Genomic DNA, 22,154 nt, shown 5'->3' on the forward strand with positions numbered 1-22,154 from the left:
TTTTTATGCTCTCAAGCGCAACCTGGTTTTTAAGCACGATACTATCATTTATTCGTTGATAACACTATACCGCCATATTTTTAATATTATATTGATAGCGAAAATAATTTATTTATTTATAAATTTATAATTATTATTTGATCTTCGGTAGTTCGATTTCGATACAAGACATTTTAGATTTTGTTTTTACATTTGAAAATTTAAAATGAAAGTAAGGAAGTGTTCAATTCTAGGATGTTCAAGTGTAAAAAAAAATCCTAAGATTTCTCTATTTAAAGTTCCAAAGAATAATTCTTTGGCATGGAATTTGGCAATCAGCAAGTATATTTGCAAAGACAATGTTACACAATTTGTGTGTGCTGATCATTTTCTTCCGGAAGATATGGTGTCTGCATACTCAATCCCACCGGATGTTGCTATTGTAATAGTTAACATTTTTACATTGTTAATTATTTATTATTAAATATTTACTTTTCTATAATCTACAGGAACTTGGAAATAGAAGCAAATATCGCTTAAAAATAGGAGCTATTCCTTCTATTTTTAATTCAAATGTTGAAGATAGAATAATAAATTATGATAATTTAAGACATTCTATTAACTTTGACCACAGCTATGCTAAACGATATTATGGTAAACCATCATGCCGAAAAAAATTATTTGAAAACAGGACTTCTGTGAGTACATTATTCTCTAGTACAATGTGGTCCTAGTTATTTGATGTGCTTTAACATGCCCAATCTACTGAATGCTGAGCTCCATTATACTTAATATGTATTATTGTTTATAAGCTACTACATAATTTAACTTATTTAATGTTTATGTTTTAAAGGATGTTTTAAACTATTCATGTTATATTCAGGAGTGGTTATATTTGTAGGATACTATAATGTATTTATTTTAAGTAAATAGATACATGGTTTAAATATAGGTACCAAAATATTCAAGCCATGAGTAAACACTCAAATTTAATCTTCTATTGTTTTAAAATTAATTTTACCAAGTTTTATTATAGGCAGGTATCACTACTATTACTTAATATTCTGTTTTACATTTTCCATTAGGAAAGATCTGATGATTTGTCATTATTTAGTGAATTTAAAAGTAATTTCAATAAAGTAGTTTTGCCAGAAGGATGGTCAACATACATTAGTAATAATGAAATTGTTTTTTACAAACCAAATTTCAATGATGGTAAATTGCTGATTGAAAAACAGTTAGTTTTTAAATGTACATTGGAAGTATGTTTGTACATATATCAATTATCTGTCCAAATGGATAATTTAAGCTTCAAACTTGAATATCCTTTTTCCTTAAAAGATGTATCACAGACAATTGAAAAACTGAACCACAAAAATATTTGTCAAAGTGGTCCTAGTTCAATAAATTTTCCAGGTTACTATATCATAATTGTAATACAAGGTACCTAGCAGTATAGTTCAAGTTTTTGGATATTCCAAGTATAAATAATTTGATAAATGTATTATATTTTCTTAATATTTAATGAAGTATATGTACATTAAATATATACTAAATTTTCAACAATTTATGTTGGATTACCAAAATAGGAAAGATTAATTATTTTTAAAACAATGCCTATAATCAGGTTCAAGGCCCTGATTAACATACCAAATTGTTTATGATTTTATAAGTTAATTTATTAACATTTATTTATTTATTATTAATTCATTCTCCATATTATGTAGATTACGTAATGTTATTGAAAAATTAAATTTTGAACTGGGAGGTATGCAAGAAAAAATGAAATCATTATCAGATACTTCTGTTAATCAAATACTTGTTTCATCAAATTTAAGTGATCCCCAAAAAATTCTAATTCAAGAAATTTTTAAGACGAGCCAATACAAAAATAAAAAAAACCGACGATATTCTGAAGATTGGATTCTCTTATGTATACTGTTGAAAATTTGGTAGATATACATTATGCATTACATTTTTGGAAATGTGAAGTATAACACATTTTTTTAAATAATTTAAAACTTGTTTGTACCTAAAAACAATAAAATTTAAATTTAAAATATTGCAATGTTGTTATTATTTTATATTATAAGTAGAGTTAGGATGTTGATGACCTAAAAACATACAAAAGAGCCCTAAAAAAGTGTAAAAATGACCTTAAAAATTATCTAAAACACTAATAAGTGTAAAAAAAGTAAGTGAAAAAACTTATTTATAAATAATAAATGCGATAAAAGTAATCACAAAAAAAAAACCCCACAATAATAATATTAAAATTATTTTTTATTAATAGTCCAAATTTAAAGTTAGATTTTAAATAAATTAAATTTGTTTCCAAACTTTGGTGTAACAATTGCCCTAAAATCTATAATTTAAGAAAAATGCCCAACATTGTACAAAAAGCACAAAAAATGCACAAAAAGACGAAAAAATGAAAAAATGACTTAATAAAATTAGAATATTCTGCATCAATGGTGCATGAAAACATTTTTTAGTTAGGATAGCATTGTATAAAGTAAAAGGAAAAAAAATGCAAAAGTCATCAACATCCTAACTCTAATTATAAGATTGTCATCATTAAAACTGAATAATAGATGGCACTGTTTTCCGAAAACTCCCTAATCATTTTGACATTTCGGTTCCACTGATAATGCTTCGAGACCAGTCCATTATAATCATAGTTCGTGGTAATTAATTATTATTACTCTGAGCCTTCGGGCACGCGCATTAGTGTCGTGTACCGTGAAATTCTGAAGATGGGGGGGATGATGTTGGACACAATTCGATGCTAGAGCAATTATACGCATGACTACATCCATACTCCATAGTAAATGATCTAAGATAAAACTATAGTTAGTTAGTAAAGTTAGTTTATATATCTCGATGATAACAATAATGAAACAAAAAATATTTCGTGGATCAAAATATTATGTTACGATTTAAATCATTGACATATAATTTAACAATTTATTTTATAATTTTAATGTTTAAATAGTTAAACACTATTTAAGGTAAAACAATTTATGAATTAATAATTACTTACAGTCATTACTAGAATGGTAGATAAATTGAGCAGGCGGCGGCGAGATAACGAACAACCAGGGGTTCTCCTTACTTGAATGTCAGCTGAGACATATATTTTTATACATAATTGTCAATTAATTGATGAGTGACTGAGGCGCCCCGCGTGGTCGACTCACACCGCAACTATAGTTTGGGATACACCGAAAAATGTCGCCGCCTACTCAATTTATTTGGCAACGACTGTACCATAGAGGCAAAGAATACTATTGTATAATTTTGTAATACTATATGTAGACATGTAGTACTCTATGACTATGACTGTACTATAGGTAGTAGGTACTACCATGAATTAAGATATACTATAATTATAATATAGTATAACATATTATATACTTCAATGTAGTTATATTAAGTAATATTAGTAATATTTACTTCTATTAAGTACCTACCAATATCTTAATTCAAGCCTGCTACTCGCTCAACTATGCAGTACTAGCATAAACCGAAATAAATAAAAAAAAAGAAATTTGCAAAATAGAAACTATTGTTCATTAAAGATTATTGATACTATATGCTTGTTGGTACAATGGTACATTATTTTTACTACTATTGTACGTATTGTGATTTGATCAAAATAGATTTAAAAGAAATCAAACCAGGAAATCAAATCAATGTAAGTTATATTTTTTGTTCAATTATTTATTAAAACAGTTTTAATTAAGAGGGCGTAACACCAAGGGTAACACCCATATTTGTTGTATCAGTCTTACAAAAGCGGAACATAGCAAATTTACGCTCAGCAGTTCACTTTGTCAGCTTAAAAATTAGAGCGAATAGACCTGCAGTTATGAAACTTGATGGTAAGAACATTAACTGTTTATTGTAGGGAAATATTTTTACGACAATTCAGTTTTTAAGTGAGTTACGAGCGTTGTGCTTATAATAATAAATTATTAAATAAAAATGCTCATAACTCACTTAAAAATTGAATTATCGTAAAAATACTTCCAAAAAAACATAATTAATTTTCTTATCATCAAGTTTTATAATAAATTGGTCTACTCACTCTAATTTTTAAGCTAACGGAATGAACTGCTAAGCGTGGATTTGTTATGTTGTACGCGTAGGTATGTTACTTCTAGAAAATATTATTGGGCCTTAGGTCCAACTGAAGAACATGCTCCTGTGAAGGGACATATTGCCTATAATGGCATAAATTTATATCTTTACATTTTTATTACTATAATAAATATTAATTTATAGTTATTACTTATTTGTTATACATTTTTTTAACGTGATTTATTTTCAAATTTGTAGGTAGGTACATTTTACATTCTGAGTGGAGCGATGAATGTATTGATTTTACAATGATGTATTTTTTTTATGTGTTGTAATAATGTACTAATGTACTATGTAGTAATGTGGAAGCTGGATTTGGGGTGACTAGACATATATGTATATTGGATGCTAAGCCCCCCCATAATTTCACCTAATTCTGCTAATTCTGCGGTGATATTATGTACCCAACAGGCAAAAATATCATTTATTTGTCGGTAGCTCTTTCAACTCCCGTTTCTCTAAACGGCTTCCGTCAAAAAAGGTCTAATGATTAATGAACAGGTAAATTTCTAAACGATCCCGGTTTTTTTACAACACAAATTTTTTTCATTTAATACTGACGTATGACTGTCTTAAAAGAGGTGTGGTTAAAAATTTCTTGTACTCTTGTAGTACTCTAAGTAAATAAAATTAATAAAATTACATAAAAAGCTTATAGTATAATATTTAATTTTTAACGTTAAAAAAGCGGGTAAGTGGATGTCACTCTGCTGTGTATTAGGTGGTGTGGTGGACCTCTGACTAGAGTAGGTTAGATTTGAATGCAATGATAATCATTGTATACGAAAAAAAGATTCTGAACGGAGATGATTTTTTTTTTATTGAACATATTAACATCGACAGCAAAGGCCATTAGTTACACTTATTACATTTTTACATATTTATTACACTTTTTTTTTTATATATAAGATTGAACAATTTTGTTTTTCTTAAAAAATTAATGATGTCTAGGTTTTTTTCATGAATAGGTCCGAGTGTTGAGTCGAGGTTGTATGATATCTTATGTTCAGCTCGTTCTTGGTTGTAGATTATGCAATCGGCTATTATGTGTTTTATTGTTAATGCAATACCACAGGTTTGACAAATAGGGGGGGGGGGGGGGGGGTACTCTTTTGCAATAAGGAAACCATGGGTGATTCTGGTGTGTCCAATGCGAAGTCGGTTAAGAACTGTCTCGTCTTTCCGGGTGAGTTTTGGGTTCGTCCACCGGCGGATGTCTATTTCAATTTCGTTTAATTTAATGTTTTGTAAGTTCCAGAGTCTTTGCCATTTATTTATAGTATATTCGTTTATGAATTTTTTTGAGTCAGCATATGACATTTGGTTTATTAGTAAAGTTTCGTTGTTGTTAATGGCTATAGAGGCTTGTTCATCGGCTAATTCATTGCCTCTTATTCCCGAGTGGCCAGGTATCCACATGATGGTGATTTCTTTACCCAAAATGAAAGCTTTGTTGAGATTGTTCTGGATTTTAGTTGCAATGTCGCAGGGGTTGAATTGGTTTTGTATGCTTTTTATCGAACTTATAGTGAATCGCTGAGGATGATGAATTTGGAGTGGGCTTCTTGGATAATAATCTCTGTAGCCATTAGGATAGCGATAATTTCGGCTGTGAATATGGAGCAAATATTAGGTAGTTTATGCAATATTTTTTTATTGGGAAATATTATCGAAAATCCTACTCCTTCATTGGTTTTTGAGCCATCGGTGTATACTTCCTGGAAGTCTTTGTAGTTATCTATAATACTTTTAAAGAAGTTTTTGAAAATATAGGGAGAGGTTTGATGTTTGAGCAGATAACTGAGTTTAGTATTGATTGCGTATGTGTTGGCCCACGGAGGTTGGAAGTTTTTTTCTTTGGTTATGATTTGCGAAATGTCTTAGTTGCAGTCTCTCGTCTCTTTTATAATGAGGGGGTTATTTTTTTCGTAGATGGTGTTGTTTAATTTTGCGGATCTAGCTGCATATTTGAGGTATAGTTCCAGTCTTTTTATTTCGGGAGTGGTTTCTCCAGCGATGTTATATATACTGAGAACGGGGCTGCTGCGAAAGGCTCCTAAAGCCAGTCTCAGGCCACAGTGATTCACACTGTGGAGATGATTTGTCAGTCTAGGATATATTATATTTAAATATTGTCAATCAATTTTTTCAAAAACATTGCATGTAGTTATCATAATTCATAATAATAACTTATATTCTCATAGATATACATAAACCTGATTTCATAAAAATTTAAAACTCAAACGCTCAAAACATTTTTCCTATAATGACGCTTCAAATTTTCTCTATAGCTATTTAAAGCAAAACTTAGTGTTGAATTTTTTAACCTTAGATATAAATAAAAACAATTTTATGAATTTTGAACTTCAAAATAATTTGCAAATATTCATGGTTTTGACGAATTTTTGTCAATATTTGAACTTCAAATGCTAATAAAAAAAATTGTGCATAATATGTATTCTCATATATTATATTCTAACACACATCATTGTAAAATCAATACATTCATCATATTTTCGTCCAGAATCAAAAATGTAAAAATGTTTGTATAAAAATACAAAAAAAAAATCATATTCAAGGCGTAATTATTTTATACAGTTCATGTGTGTGCTATTTTATTTGATGAAAACTCGCAAATGATTTTTTCGACAAGGTTTTATTAAATTCTGAGCGGAGCGAGGAATGTATTGATTTTACCATAATACCGTGATGTGTTTGTTTTTTTTTCGTGTTTGTCATCACGTTTTGGGGCAGTAATAAAAGTGCTTCGATTTTCGACTTCAGTATCTCGTTTGATCAGAAACTGAATCTAATTGGTACTTTTTTTTTGGGGGGGGGGGGGGGGGGTCAAAAGTAAAATATTCTCAATATTTTTCTAAATAATCGGGATACACAAACTAAAAATTAAGGAAAAAACAGGAATTTTTACGCACAATCAGTTTTCGACAAAATCGATTTTGGTTTTTGATGTAATTTTAAATCAAATGACCATAGATCTGACCTACCCTAGAATTGGGAACCTAACCTATACATATGAAATTTTTACCGAATGTTTATATAATAATTATACTCTATATTCACCATGCAATTTTCGGTCATAATTATTTTTTTTTAAACTAATATCGATAAAAATTTATTTGTGGGGTAGAAAAGCATGAAAATTTAAAACAAGGCTCCTAACATATAATTTTACAATAGCAGTTGAAAAATAAAATAAATATATAGTCACATTTTTTTTTTATATAAGCATTCAAAGTTTGAATTTTGACAACATATACCTACGTAAAAATACGAAAATTTGCAAATTATTTTATGCTAGAGATTAATAAAAATGTTCTTTTTAAATCTTAAATTTAAAATTTTTTAATACCTAATCTATAATATATCCTAGACAGATAAATCATTTACGCTCAGAATCGTTTTTCGTGTACAATGATATAATATCATTGGATTCAAATTTAATTCCACCCATTACAGTAAACTACTTGTAACCTACTATACAACAAAGCGACATACACATACCCGCTTTTTTTTCTAACTTGTTAATTTTATTATATTCATTTTTAAAATCTTTTGAATTCGTCTTATATAAATTGCATATGCCTATGAATAGTTCAACTAAGTCAATTTTTTTTGAAAATTGCATGGTGGATTGAATATACTTATATAAACATTTGGTGAAAATTCCAGGTAAACTTTTGACCCCGCCCCCTCCCAAAGTACCAACTAGATTCACTTTCTGATCGAACGAGATACTGAAGTCGAAAATCGAAGAACTTTTTACGAAATAGGTACTAGGGAATTTAAAAATGTATTTACATTAAAGATGCTCTATTGTTCTCTTGTTAGGTCACATACGGAATTCGGTTCAATAATCTGGGCTCAAAATTATACTGATAAATTGGTTGAGAATGTTCAGTATAAATTCCTCAAGTCTATAGCATTTCGTTTAAACTTACCCATTTCTAGAGATTCATTTTCATTATAGTAGCTAATTCTATTATTATTCAGCCTTGTGAGGTCAGGCGTAATAGTTATCTGACGTCCTATTTATTTATGATCTTCTAAATAATTATATTGATTGTCCTGATTTATTAAATAAAATTGGTATTTGTACTCATAGTTATTCGTTTAGAAATTCTTGTTTATTTTTTGTACCTTTTTATAAAAAAAAATATGTACAGATTCATTTTTTCCTAGAGCATTATTATTATGTAATTCAATTTGTAATGAAGTCGATTTTTTTTTATGTCACGTGAATCTTTTAAATCAAAAGCTTTATACCTACTATTTAACTGAAATTTATTTATTTTATATATGTATTTATTTTTTGTGATTATTCACCTTCAAATTGTATTATTTTGTATATGTATGGTTGTTTCTAGATTATTATGTACTATATTTTATTTAAAGGGCTTGTCCCGTTAAACTTAATAATAATAATAAAATAAAATGTTCCGAAAATAATGTTTATCCGATCCTAAGAAAATTAACATGGATTTTGAACAAGCTGTAATCCAAGCAGCAAAAGCCGTCATTGGTGACCATTTAATAATGCAATAAGGTTGTTTTAATCATTTGTGCCAAAGCTCACATAGGAAACTACAAGAGTTAAGATTAAAAAATAAATATAATAATGATAAAGTCTTTAGTCATTATAGTAGTATGGTCGATGGCTTAGCTTTTTACCAGTACAGAAAGTGATTGAAGGCATGAAGTACTTGAAATCAATTTATAGATCCGATAATATACTGATTTTATTGACTATTTTGATGCGACATATGTTACTAAAATATACAAAAAAGTTGGAGTTTCAAAATTCAGACGAAATAAGCCATTGTATCCACCTGAAACAAGTTAAATCAATGTACGGGGGCGATCGCCCCCTTTGCCCCCGAGGAGTCGGCGCCTATGTATACAGTCATCCATCAATTTGTAAGCTGATTAATACATTTTTAAAGGAAGTGGGAGTAGATAAAGCAAAAATAGCATTACCTACATGACATGGGACCCATAAGTAAAAAACACGGATTAGAAAAAATATAAAATTACAATATTTATGTGAAAAAATTAGTAATAATGAGTTGACAGTACTACAGTAGAAGAGTTTTTAAATCGTATAGGTCACTTGTTTAAGAAAATGTAATTTATTTAAATGTAGGTAATATTGACAATTTTTTTAAATATGTTTATTTTGACTTAAGTAATTTAATTTATTAATATTACTGTAATAATGATCGATATTTATGTATTGAATTATTTAAAATTATTATTATTATTGTAGGCATCGATGTTTGTATTAAATTATTTGTTTTGTGATGTAGTATCATAAAATTCATAATACCTGTGTCCTATATATGATATAATTATAAATGGAAATGAAATAAAATATTTTAATTATATTTTCGGATTTTTTGTCTGACATAAAAAAAAAATGAATCCGGACTTTTTGTTCATTTTTTTTCAAACTGGACTTTTTGTCCCCGAACTTTTTGAACGATTATCACCACCAGCCATCAGGATACTCCTCTATATAACTGACTATCAAGAATTACGATAATATTTATTTAGCCAAGTTTTAATATCAGTGCTGGCAGTAGAGTCATTGGCGCCCTGGGCGAGTAAACAAATATATGCACCCCTCCCCATATAAATAGTTATAAATAGTAGTAGTTGTATTTTAAATTAAAAATTCAAGTGCCATGATTTTATGGTTTCTTTACTTACGTCAACAAATCAAATTTAAAGAACATCACTTATGCTTATTGTACTACTTATAAATAAACATATTATTATACTGCATTATTTCATATATAAAAAAAAAACAATTTTATTTATTTATTTTATTATTTATATTAATTTAAATAAAAAAAAGAAAATTCTAAACCTTGATTGTTTTAAATTTTAACATTATATCATTTAGGCGCCCCCCCCTTTCAATAAGCTCCTTGGGCGTAGGCCCAGGTCACCCACCCCTAACGCCGGCCCTGCTTAATATAAATATATATATATATGTAACTATATAACATAATAATAACTAATAAGACGAATGCAGGAAAAAAATCCAGAGGAAAAAAGTCAAATTTTAATAATTAAATATAACAATTAAAATTAATGTATTAAATTAAGTATTATTTAAAAATCGTTTACACATTATTGGTCAAATATATAAAAAATAATTATAATGCATGACGTATATAATTATTGATACACAGGTTATATTATGTTATTATTTATTAATTTATTATTCATAGTAATAAATATATTTTCGATTCTAAACAGCATAATGTCATAATGAATGTATTGATTTTATTAAACAAAAAATTTATGTTAAAAATATATTACATAAATTAATTTACCCATTTCAAAATAGCTTGTAGTTCATACTGCAACATGTAGATACCTACATTCAAAAAAGAATCACCCTGTACAAAGTATAGACTATATATTATCTAGGGTGTAAGACATAAATCAATTGATTTTACGATAATATCCACAAAGTATTATGTTATTTTTATTCAATGTACATTGTACATTATAATATTTACAATTTATTTTTATATATGAATACAATACAGTCGTATGATCAACTGTGTAAAAATTTTAAATTAATAATTAACATATAAGATATAACCTGTGTATTAATAATTATATATTATATATGTATACAATTGACCAATAAATACTATGACCAATGTTTAAACATTTTGAATAATCCTTTAAATTTTATTTTTTTAAATATTTAACTATAATTATTTTTCATATATTTGACCAATAATGAATAATGTGTAAACAATTTTTAAATAATACCTAATTTAATACTTTAATTTTAATTGTTATATTTAATTATTGTATTTAGTCTTTTTTTTGTGGCTTATTTTTCCCATGGCTTTTTTTCTGTGGATTATTTTTCCCGTGGCTTTTTTTCCCTGGATTTTTTTTCTTGGCTTTTTTTCTGACTACCATGCATAGCCCATAGAGTAAAAATATACGTAGGAATCATAGACATATAAATATTATATTATATTTTATTTATATGTCTATGGTAGGAATACGGTTACCTCTCTTATCAAAGTTGATAACTGGTATTTGGTAGTCGTACGGGAGCAAGCATCAGCTGCGATCTTCACAGTTCACAGTCTCACAGACGTGTTTCGCCAACAGCAGTGATACGATAAAACGATATTTTGAATTTTGATTTTCATACTGAAATTAAATGTCCAATCATACATTTTAGTGACCCACGAGATAAATTGCACGTTTAAAAATTATGTCAACGAAACTTTTGGTAGAGAACGAAGACGATAATAACAAATCACAGGTTCATAATTTCCAAATCAGACCTACACACAATCAAAAGTAATTTGTAAAATTAATTATGATAATAATACAATTTATTTAATTATAAACAATATAAACATATTTGTGTACAGTTTTTATGTTCATATAATTATATTTAAAAAAATATATGTTTACCACAATTCTGTTTGTTATTTTTGATACATTTTTAAAATTCATGTGGTTCAACTTAAGCAAGGTTAGCACCGTCTATGATTGTGTTTAAAAAATACTCAATATGGGAACATAAAATTTTTTTTTTTGAAAAATTAGTGTTTTAAATTATGCAAATTTATTAATGTTTAAAGTAATTTAATTTAAATTCATCCCAGAACAATATTATTACTTTATAAAAATGCTTCTCCGAATTATATATTAACATTTTTCTCGACTTTTACATTCATAAAAAATTTTATTTTTATCTTGTAGACATGTAGTATTTTTGATATCTTAATTATAATTTATATTAAAAAATGTGGTGGCATTATTTTTTTTATTAATCTTAATATAAAACATTGGCTTCTGTGGCCATTAGTTTACAAATTTACGATAATTTAAAAATAGTTAACAATTACAATATTATATATACATTGTGGAATTAAGGGCTTAATTTAGGTTGTATAGCTGAATTTCTTTTGTAAACTGTAGGATGTTAGAGATTGATTGGGTGTCGGTCCTAACGCTTCTACGATTTGTTGAGATATGTCATATTTTTTCCTCGTGTCTTCATATTTTTGGCATTTAGTAATAAGTTATAATTATATAGTAATAAGTTATAGTATTATTATACCCTTAATAGTAGGTACACAGGCAAATGGTTATATATACAAGACTTGGTAACAATAATTTACCATAGACACCTTGTCTAGATATACTTTATATTATCATATTCATAAATAATTGTATTTTTTTTAGATTCAATACAAATATTGCAAAAGAAGCTATTCAAGAAACACTTCTCAAACACCTAAAGGATAAAGAATATAGTCAAATTCAAGCTGAAGTACTTTGCAAAACTATCGCAAGTGAAATCAAGGATAGACTTAAAGGTGTTTTTTATTTTCCTATACAAATTAATAAATTTGATACCTTCATTAGTCAATACTCATTAGTTTTATTAAAACATATTTAAAAAATGTTTCATCTGTTAAATGGCAGATTATTTTAATTTTAAAATAATAACTTCTATATTTGATTAAATAAACTATTTTAAATAGTAAAAGTTATAATTGTTTTTGTATTTCTGTATATTTTAGTAAACAAAATTAATAATAATTATTAGTTATTATTAGTAAAATTATTTGTAGTTTTGTCCTAAAATATTTTAATTTATAGATCAGTGTGTGGACAGTCGTTACAAATTAATGGTACAAGTTGTTTTGGGCGAACGACACGGTGCAGGTACAAAAGTTGGAGCGCGCTGTATTTGGGATGCTGACACTGACACTCAAGCCTCTGATCAGTTTTTAAATGTAAATTTATGTTTTTTAATATTGAATTATAAATTAAATTAAGTTAAAATCTATAAACTAATAGATACTTGATATATAATTTTTTTAATTGATCCCTGCTAAGATAACATATTATACATTTAACTTATGAAATATAAACTTTATGACTACTTTCAATAGTTAGTACTTCCTATCTAGTAGTTAGCTCTATAGATAATTTAAGGATTATTGTTTAAAATGAGTAATTAATATTTTGAATAAATGTTTATATTACATTTTTTTTTATAGATATTTAAAAAATAAATATTAAGTATTAATATCAGTCATATAATAACCAATCTTTCAATTTAAAAATATTATTAACTACTAATAATATGTTTGGAAAATATAAAAAATTTAATAACTTTTATTTAAAGGTATTAAATTAAAATTATTTTTTGTTTTAGGAAACTATATTTTGTATGGCAGTAGTGTTTGCTGTGTATTTTTATTAATCAATTAGATGTGTTATATTCTTTAATTTAGTTATCTTGGTAAGTTAGTACTTTATAATTTATTAAAAAGTATTATTTAATTGGTTTTTAACAATTCAAATGGTTTGGTTAATATATTATTATTTATTAAAATTACTATAAAGTATAAACCAATGCTTCTTAATTATAGGAACTATAAAAACTAGCATAAAATTGAACAAATCTAATATTTTGGTAATCATGTCTAAAGAAGAGGTTGATGATGTTTGGGATGATTTTATAAATTTACCTGCAGATCCTCCTGAAATGCGTCAAATATGTTTTTCATGCGAGTGAGTTTAATTCAAAATACCAAACATAAACTATTATGCTATGTCAAATGTTATTTATTCAATTATAAATCATTTTATTTTATTAATTATTTCATTGAAAATAAGATGAATATTTTAACTTTAAATATAACCCTTTATAATTTATAAAGTATAGTATATGAATTGATCACATAAACATAATTTTGAATTTTCAGACGACCTCAAAATGTATGTTGGTGTAATTATTTGCCTAAAATAAGGCTAAAGCCTAAATGTCGAATTATTCTACTGCAACACCCAGCAGAGGAAAAAAGAAGTCTTCGTACTGCTCCTATGTTGACATTAGGATTAACAGAAGAAAGTTGTGTTGTTTATAAAGGAAAAAAATTCCCTACAAACAAGTAAATATATATAATAATATTATTGCTTATTTAAATAATTATGCTTATTGGTTAGTTTCATATACACATTAGTTTTATATTTGTTAATTTTAAAAAGTAAATAAATTGCTTAAATATTTAATAAAATAGCAATATTTTATCTTTAAAATCATATTTATGTTTGAATTATTTGCAAACATCATGTTTAATGTTACCAGTGAAGTCAAACTCATATATCATATGAGGCAATCGCTTCACTTTTTAAATGGGTGGGGTGGGTATAGGTGAGTTCTTGGATAATCAGTTAATGGGTTAACAAAGTTAAGTTTGGTGTTCTGTACATAATTGAGTGTATTTTTACATCACAACAGATGGCTGAAAAATTTGGGTGGATGGGTGAGTAAACAATTCTAAATTTTGCCTTACAAAAAATTCTGAGTTTGGCGCCACTGATTGTTATTGCATACATTATCCTTAATAAGAGAAATAATACCTGAAGTTTTATGTTTTTTTTCAGACATGTTGGTCTATGGGATATATTAACATCTAAACACTCAGTTTTATTGTACCCTTCTAAAAAAGCAATGGATATAGTTGATCTACCAAAAGAAACAGAACTTCATAATTTGATTATACTTGATGGAACTTGGCCACAAGCAAAAGCTATTTATAATAATACACAACTTCTTCAATCAATGATACATGTTAGTATTTATATAAATTTATTTTTATATAAATAGTTAAAATCAATATAGACCACTATTATTGTCAGAAACCTTTTAACATTTTTAGTGGTACCCCTCAAATGTTTTTATGTTTGGTTAAGTAGATTCTTGTACAATATTTGCATTAAAATATGTGTTAATTGTATCACTATATCAGTAGAATATATCCCTTTTACCCCTTTTTTTTCTTAAGTATCAACAATTTATAATAAATATCTAATATAAGTTACAATTGTTGAATAATTATAAGTTTTTAAAAATTTTAAAGATAATGTATTTTCCCATAGAAGTAAATAATTAATTATAAATTTTAAATTATAAGTTGTAACAGACTTATTACTTGTACTATTCTAAACTAGGACTAAAGGTCACTTAATCAAGCATCAAACTTTCAGCCTCCCTTTTTAAAACTTATATTGTATTAAAAATTTAAAGTATCAAAAGAAGTATAAAAAAATTGAAACATCAAAAATATTAAAATGCTGGTATTAACCATAGAATTAAAGAATCGGTATTCATATATCAATACTTCCAGCCCTATGTTGATTTAAAAAAATGTATTAAATTGATTTTTTAACAGTTGCATAGTAATTTGTTAGGTATTAATACCTATTTGTTAATACTATTTATATACAGTGAAACCTGATTTAACAAAGGCCTACAAATAATAAACAAAATGATTAAGTTCAGGCAAAAAGATATTATGTATTTTAATATATTTAAACTTATTAAGTACAACAGAAATTCTATTATGAACATGGGTAATAACATTTCTCCCCAGTGGCTCCCTATATTGTTCATAATGGATAATATTTTATCAATATCAAATGTAGCTATAGAACAAAGAAATAGTTCTTAGATGCCATCAATGAGTTTATCGTATACAATAATAACATTAATTGCATACCTAGACCTAGCCAATATTCAATATAAACACATTTTGTAATATCATATTCTAATCACTAAAATAATAATCAATATTCATTATTCTTTTTTACACTAATTATTCAATTATTTTTCTTGTGCATTTTGGTATAATAAATAATAATAAATAAATAAAATAATATACCTATAATACAGTGGGATCATGATAAGTGAAAACACTCAATAACCATGTGCAGGCTTCATATATTTATATTCTTCTTTTTTGGCTGCCTAATAAACAATATTATATACAATTTTAAATAATTAGACTAATTTTATGACTATTAATTTTGTGCATGCGTACAATAACTTTTTTTCTTAATAGCATGATCTATTTAAATTATTTTTTCTTGTATTTTTTAATCATTCTTAGTGGTTGAGTTTCTTTTCAAAGTTAAAAATTGTCTGAGTTATAGTAATTTGATTTTATGTTATTTACACAGCTATGATAAATTGTAAAATACTTAATAATAAAAATACAAACATTAATTTTTTTTATTCATAAAATTTTATTTATCTAACAAATTGTTCAAAATGTGCACCAGGGTTCTATAAACAACATTTAACATGTATTAAAAATTATTAAGTATTTTACAATCTATTATACCTATGCAAATAACAAAATATCAAATTGCTATAATTCAGTCAATTTTCAACTTAAAAAAGAAACTTAACCGCTAAAATTCAATAAAAATGACTAAAAAAAATAATTTGTGATTAAAAATAGATCATGCTATTAAGAAAAAAAAAGTTATTATACACATGCGCAAAATTAACAGTCACAAAATTAGGTTAATTATTTGACATTGTATATAATAATGTTTGTTAGGTAGCCAAAAAAGCAGAATAGAAATATTTGAGCCTGCACATAGTTATTGAGTGTTTTCACTTATCGTAATCATACTATATCATATATGATATACACATACATTTAAAATTCTCTAAAAACTGTCTAACATGGACACTTGATTGTTTTGTGAATGTTCGTAATGGTCACGTTTTAATTGTGCATGCTATTAAAATCTTTTTTTATTTTGGTCTATATGTTGAAATGCTTAAAATTCAATTTAGCTTTATAAGCTTATATCTTGTTTAATAATTTAGGTAAAATTGATGCACAAATATGAAAGTCATTATATTATAAGGACCCAACCAACAGATGGATGTCTTTCTACATTAGAAACTGCAATTGAAGCATTAACAGTATTAGAAAATGATGAATCATACAAAAATATAATGCTGAAACCCTTAAATGCTCTATGTAATTTTCAACTTCAGCATGGTGCTGTAACACATCAAAGCAAAGAATTTAAAAAACGAAATCGAACTTATCCTAAGCTAATTGGAAGACGACTTCGACAATATCTAGATGATGGAAATGATTATTAATGTAATTACTTTTAGATTATTAATAATTATCATGGTTATATTTGTTATTATATTAATTATTATCTTTGTGATGATGAAAATTATAAGTAAGTACTTTATTAAAAAAGTTTTATTTTAATTAATTTTATGGGTTTCACCTCACGATATAAAAATATTATACATAAATCCCTTAAAAAAACTTGGTTTGATAAATTACACTTACATAGACCATATATTGTACAATTCAATCGCCTACGTATACAGGGCGATTTTTTTATCATGAACCACTCATTATTTCAAAAAGTATCAATGTTTTTGAAAATATTTTTTTACAAAGTTTCATGTTGTTAAAAAAACAACGTTTTTATAAAAAAATTATATTTTTTAATATTTTTTATCCTTATAATTTTTTAAGTTTTTTACTTTTTTGAATGGCAACCTAGAGTTTTAATTTCATATTCCAAAGCAGAATATTTTTCTAAGTATTTTGATACGTAAAAGTCGAATTTTGGACGAGTAGTTTATGAGTTATAAGTATTTAAAGTTTAGATTGGCGGAGTGGAGTGGTACGGGGTTACCCCGCAAAATGTTTGTCCACTACTCCGCTTGTCTAAACTTTAAATACTTATAACTCATGAACTACTCGTCCAAAATTTGATCTTTACGTATCAAAATACATAGAAAAATATTCTGCTTTGGAATATGAAATTAAAACTGTAGGTTGCCATTCAAAAAAGTAAAAAACTTAAAAAATTATAAGGATAAAAAATATTAAAAAATATAATTTTTTCATAAAAACGTTGTTTTTTTAACAATATGAAACTTTGTAAAAAAATATTTTAAAAAACATTGATACTTTTTGAAATAATGAGTGGTTCATGATAAAAAAATCACCCTGTATAACACTACCTTCTACCCAGCCACTCATTCATAAAACTTGGACTAAATGATTTTCCATTCTATACATATCATCTAAATAAATGTATTTATGATCTATCCCATATTTTATTTGACTGCCTTGCTTTACAGACCAATTGCCTAATTTTAAGTAACGCCTTAAAAACTCTTAATATTTTATTTTAATATCTACTCCATATTTCTCAACGCAAAGTCCACAACTTCCATTAAAATTGTAATTTCTTTTATATTGGATGTTGGTTTTATGATATAATTTTATAATGTTATTTATAATTTATTATTATGTTCAATTGTAATTGTTGAGCTATCATAGTTTAATACTAGAAGCTAATAAAAAAAAAAATTAATTTTATCTGATAAGTTGTAACCCATAGACAATTGTTTGTTAACTATTACAAATAATTAAAGTATATTATATAAACATTGTAAGCACATTTATTTTGGTAAAATGTATTATTTAAGACTATCAAATGACAATATAAAATTCACTTTTCTATTTTACATTTCATTAATTACTCAGTACCTATGTGGTATGGTTAAATATCACATACAAGACATTTAACAAGTGGCAGCTATCCTATGGCCCATTCACGGCAACATCACAAACACATGAACAATGTTGGATACAAATAATGTTACAGATACACACTCGAGCGTCAAACCTATGGTCTTACCAAGTTTTACGACAACAGTGGTACTACTCGTACCTACTCGTGTGGTGATATTGTATAGCAAATATTAGTTTCACCTCGGCACATCTTGTTTTGATGGCCTGTACTATCTTCATTAATTAGCATGTAAAAATATTTTCGACTACTCATAAATTGATGACTGTCTACAATATATGACAGCAGTGTCCTGAACTTCAACGCCTCCGCAGCCCAAAAAGAAAAATTCTATCCTATAGTATGAGATCTACTAATAATGTTACATGTAGTTAACAGTATGCTTTACTATCATGTTTTACACATCTTAAATTCTAAACCTCTTATTGTAAAGTTGCTAAAAACAGTTAAAGTATATACGATTTCTTTTAAAATTTTGATTAGTGAATATTTAGCTTCCAAGTGAACTTATTTAATCATAATGTAATGTTGGTTAGTAATATATGTAGATTATAATATAACAGATAACACAAATTGAAAGAAATCAAAAAAATCTGCTTAAAGAATTAAAATAAATAATTCTCATTAAAGATACAGGTGTAATAGTGGGCCTCAGAGTAATTTAAAATGAGAATTGTAAAATTAATACACAATAGTATACATTTAAATTTTAAGTTTAAAGTACAATAAAAAAATATATGAAATGATTAAAAATAAAGAGAAAAGAGAAATTTTGGTTTTATTATGTAATATAATGTAATATTTAATTTATTATTATGTTAAATTGTAATTGTTGAGCTTTTATAGTTTAAAACTAACTTATAAAAAAATAAAATTAAAAATATTATTATACATTTAAAGTTTGATTGTTGACTAAAATCATCAAAATATACACAATTTTCAAATTATTTTTCAGTTAGAAATTTGTTAACATTTTTCTTTCCATTGTTAATATTAAAAGTTTTAATGATTGATTCGCCATAAATTTTTCTATTCAACAAAAAAATATATTTGTATTGAAATGGTGTATTAATTTTTTAAGAGTGTTTGAATTTAAAACTTTTATGTCATACAATTTTCGCCGATATCGAATTTTCATTTTTTTTTTATTCTATAAATTTCTATATAATTTTATTCGTTTAGTCAAAAGCTTCTTCAATGAACTAACTATAGAGAATAGTTTTTCGGTTTATAAAATAAGATTTTAATTTAGACTACAGTCTATAAGTGTGTAAATTCTTGCTATCAGATTTCTTCAAGATTTTTTTGCTTTCTAAAATGTAGTTGTTAGCATGCGCCCGTGATCCCCTTCCCATTTTTTTTCATTACCTAATTTTATTTGAGTTTATATTTATTTTTTTACATTCTGACATCCTCTAAATTGTTTTTTGTCATCGTCAATGAGCAAGCAATTGTAAATAGTTTTTCGATTTAGACATTTTAGATTATACACTGCAGTCTGTATAGAACTAGTATGTATTTATATTGTATGATTTTTTTTAAATTTTTTATTTCTTAAAATGCATTTGGTTGCGGGCGCCCGTTTTCCGCTCTCCATTTAAGATTCTGAGTGGAGCGATGGATGCTTCGATTTTCAACATCAGTAGCTTTTCCGGTTGAAAAGTGAATCTAGTTGGTGCATCGGGGTGGTCAAATTTTGAAATTCTAAGTAATTTTTAAAAGCACCGGGAAAAACATAAAAAAAGAGAAAAACAATTTTATATATTGATGTAACTGGTAACTCTAAAACAAACTACTGTAGACTCCTATTATTTTCACCGAATTTTCAAATCTTTTTATGTTATTTAGAGACATTTTCAATATTTTTAGTTTGTTTTTTCATAAATGACGATAACATTTTATTTGTCGGGTAAAAAAGTTCCAAAATTTATTACAAGGCTCCTAATATGTTGTTACAATGTTAGTTAAAAAGTATTAAAAATACATGGTTGCAATTTTTTTAATAAACAACTTGAAAATTCGAATTATGACAAAATACATAAAAATCATGAAAATTTGCAATTTATTTTGAGTTAAGAATTTATGTTTTTAAATTTAAGATTTGAAAATTTAATACAGGATTCTTCATAATTTTGTCTACTATTATCAAATGAAAAATGTCTACCGAAAAGTCAAATTAAATTTTTATGAGTATTTGAATTAGAATATTCACTTATTTTCTCTTGTACCTACCAAGTACCAATATTCTTATTTTATTTTATTCAAAACAAATAACTATTGAAACTTGAAATCCACAACATAAGTTATTTTATCAATTCCTATATTTGATAAAATTTTCAAAATATTTCAATAATTTTTAAGTAATTCATAGACATTTGAAATTGTCCGTTATTTTTGTTTTTTTTTTTGTGTCAGTCAACAAGTTTTGGGGCAGTAAAAGTGCTTCAATTTTCGACTCTAATTGGTACTTTGAGGGGTCAAAAATAAAATATTCTCAATATTTTACTTAATAATTGGGATAAAGAAACTAAAAATTAAGCAAAATTTACGCACAATCAGTTTTTGACAAATCGATTTTGGTTTTTTATGTAACTTTAAATCAAATAACCATATATGTATGAAATTTTCACCGAATGTTTATATAAGTATATTCTATCCACCATGCAATTTTCAAAAAAATTGTCAACCTACATTGAACTATTTATAGGCATATGCAATTTTCGATCATTATTAGTTTTATTTAAATTAATATAGATAAAAATTTATTTTTTAAGGCTCCTAAACATATTGTTACAATAGCAGATGAAAAATAAAATAAATGTAGTAACAATTTTTTTCTATAAGCATTCCAAGACTGAATTTTGACAACACTTAAAAATACAAAAATTTATAAATTATTTTATGCTAGAAATTCATAAAAATTTTTCTTTTTAAATCGAAAATTTGAAAAACTTTAATAATCTACAATATATCCTAGACAGATAAACTGTCTCCACTCAGAATCGTTTTTCCTACACAATGATATATCATTGAATTTAAATTTAATACCATCCATTACAGTAACCCACTAGTAACCTACTATACAACAGAGCGACATACACATACCCGCTTTTTTTTTCTAACTTGTTAATTTTATTATATTCATTTTTTAAAATCTTTTTGAATTCGTCTTATATAAATTATTACTAGAGGCTCGAGCACGTTACCAAAACGAATTGGTTGATGGTTGTATTGCTATTTATTTGTATAGTTGTATTGGTCTGGCCCGCGACTGCTTTCAGCTTTGCTGGTCCTGCGATTTATACAATGTCGATGATAACGGAAGAACCTTTCATAACGACGTTTAGAACTACAACAACTTACTGTGGACGTAGAGTGTAGACACTGTTGACTGTCCCTCGTCGGCCATTACCCACCAATCACCAGTAATTGATTTCGTTTCCAGTCAATTATTTGTTAGTCCATGATTAATATAGATAAATAATGTAAACAAGTTACAGATAATATATTATAATATTTTAATCTATTCTCAATTCAGTATAAATATTATAAATGTAATATTATTATTATTTATTAAT

The 22,154-nt window shown here is 26.2% G+C and overlaps 4 protein-coding genes and 1 long non-coding RNA gene across 6 annotated transcripts in view; 3 read left to right on the forward strand and 2 right to left on the reverse strand.

Moving 5' to 3' along the window:
- Positions 1-3,094, reverse strand: part of Ctr1A (Copper transporter 1A) — a 31,944-nt gene extending 28,850 nt beyond the window's left edge. The window contains exon 1 of one of the 2 annotated variants that reach the window (XM_015510017.2): positions 3,023-3,094. In XM_015510017.2, the coding sequence (XP_015365503.1) occupies positions 3,023-3,028 (6 nt within the window). In that variant the 5' untranslated portion in view covers positions 3,029-3,094. The remainder of the gene's footprint in view (positions 1-3,022) is intronic. The other variant, XM_089222893.1, reaches the window with a different exon arrangement.
- Positions 85-2,028, forward strand: LOC149057550 (uncharacterized). The gene is made up of 3 exons (XM_089222892.1): positions 85-421; positions 489-677; positions 1,065-2,028. The coding sequence occupies exons 1-3, from the start codon at positions 206-208 to the stop codon at positions 1,428-1,430; spliced, it is 771 nt and encodes a 256-aa protein (XP_089079018.1). The 5' UTR covers positions 85-205; the 3' UTR covers positions 1,431-2,028.
- Positions 3,095-5,743: 2,649 nt separating the features above from the next.
- Positions 5,744-22,115, reverse strand: LOC149057551 (uncharacterized). Its single transcript, XR_016190818.1, has 4 exons — positions 21,940-22,115; positions 21,783-21,868; positions 11,184-11,328; positions 5,744-6,231 (listed from the first exon to the last, which is right to left on the reverse strand). It is a non-coding gene; the product is annotated as an uncharacterized LOC149057551 (long non-coding RNA).
- On the forward strand, positions 11,281-13,696 carry LOC107162846 (dynein light chain Tctex-type protein 2B-like). The gene is made up of 5 exons (XM_015509953.2): positions 11,281-11,481; positions 12,376-12,509; positions 12,796-12,932; positions 13,358-13,444; positions 13,575-13,696. Exons 1-4 carry the CDS (start codon positions 11,393-11,395, stop codon positions 13,403-13,405), a joined length of 408 nt encoding a protein of 135 aa, XP_015365439.1. The 5' UTR covers positions 11,281-11,392; the 3' UTR covers positions 13,406-13,444; positions 13,575-13,696.
- Positions 13,581-18,513, forward strand: Dtwd2 (DTW domain containing 2). The gene is made up of 4 exons (XM_015509968.2): positions 13,581-13,716; positions 13,911-14,096; positions 14,593-14,779; positions 16,829-18,513. The coding sequence occupies exons 1-4, from the start codon at positions 13,625-13,627 to the stop codon at positions 17,111-17,113; spliced, it is 750 nt and encodes a 249-aa protein (XP_015365454.1). The 5' UTR covers positions 13,581-13,624; the 3' UTR covers positions 17,114-18,513.
- Positions 22,116-22,154: the final 39 nt, after the last annotated feature.

The sequence above is a fragment of the Diuraphis noxia genome, unplaced genomic scaffold (assembly GCF_037042655.1).
Source record: "Diuraphis noxia isolate RWA-SAM2 unplaced genomic scaffold, SU_Dnox_SAM2 contig0003, whole genome shotgun sequence".
NCBI classification, from domain to species: domain Eukaryota; kingdom Metazoa; phylum Arthropoda; class Insecta; order Hemiptera; family Aphididae; genus Diuraphis; species Diuraphis noxia.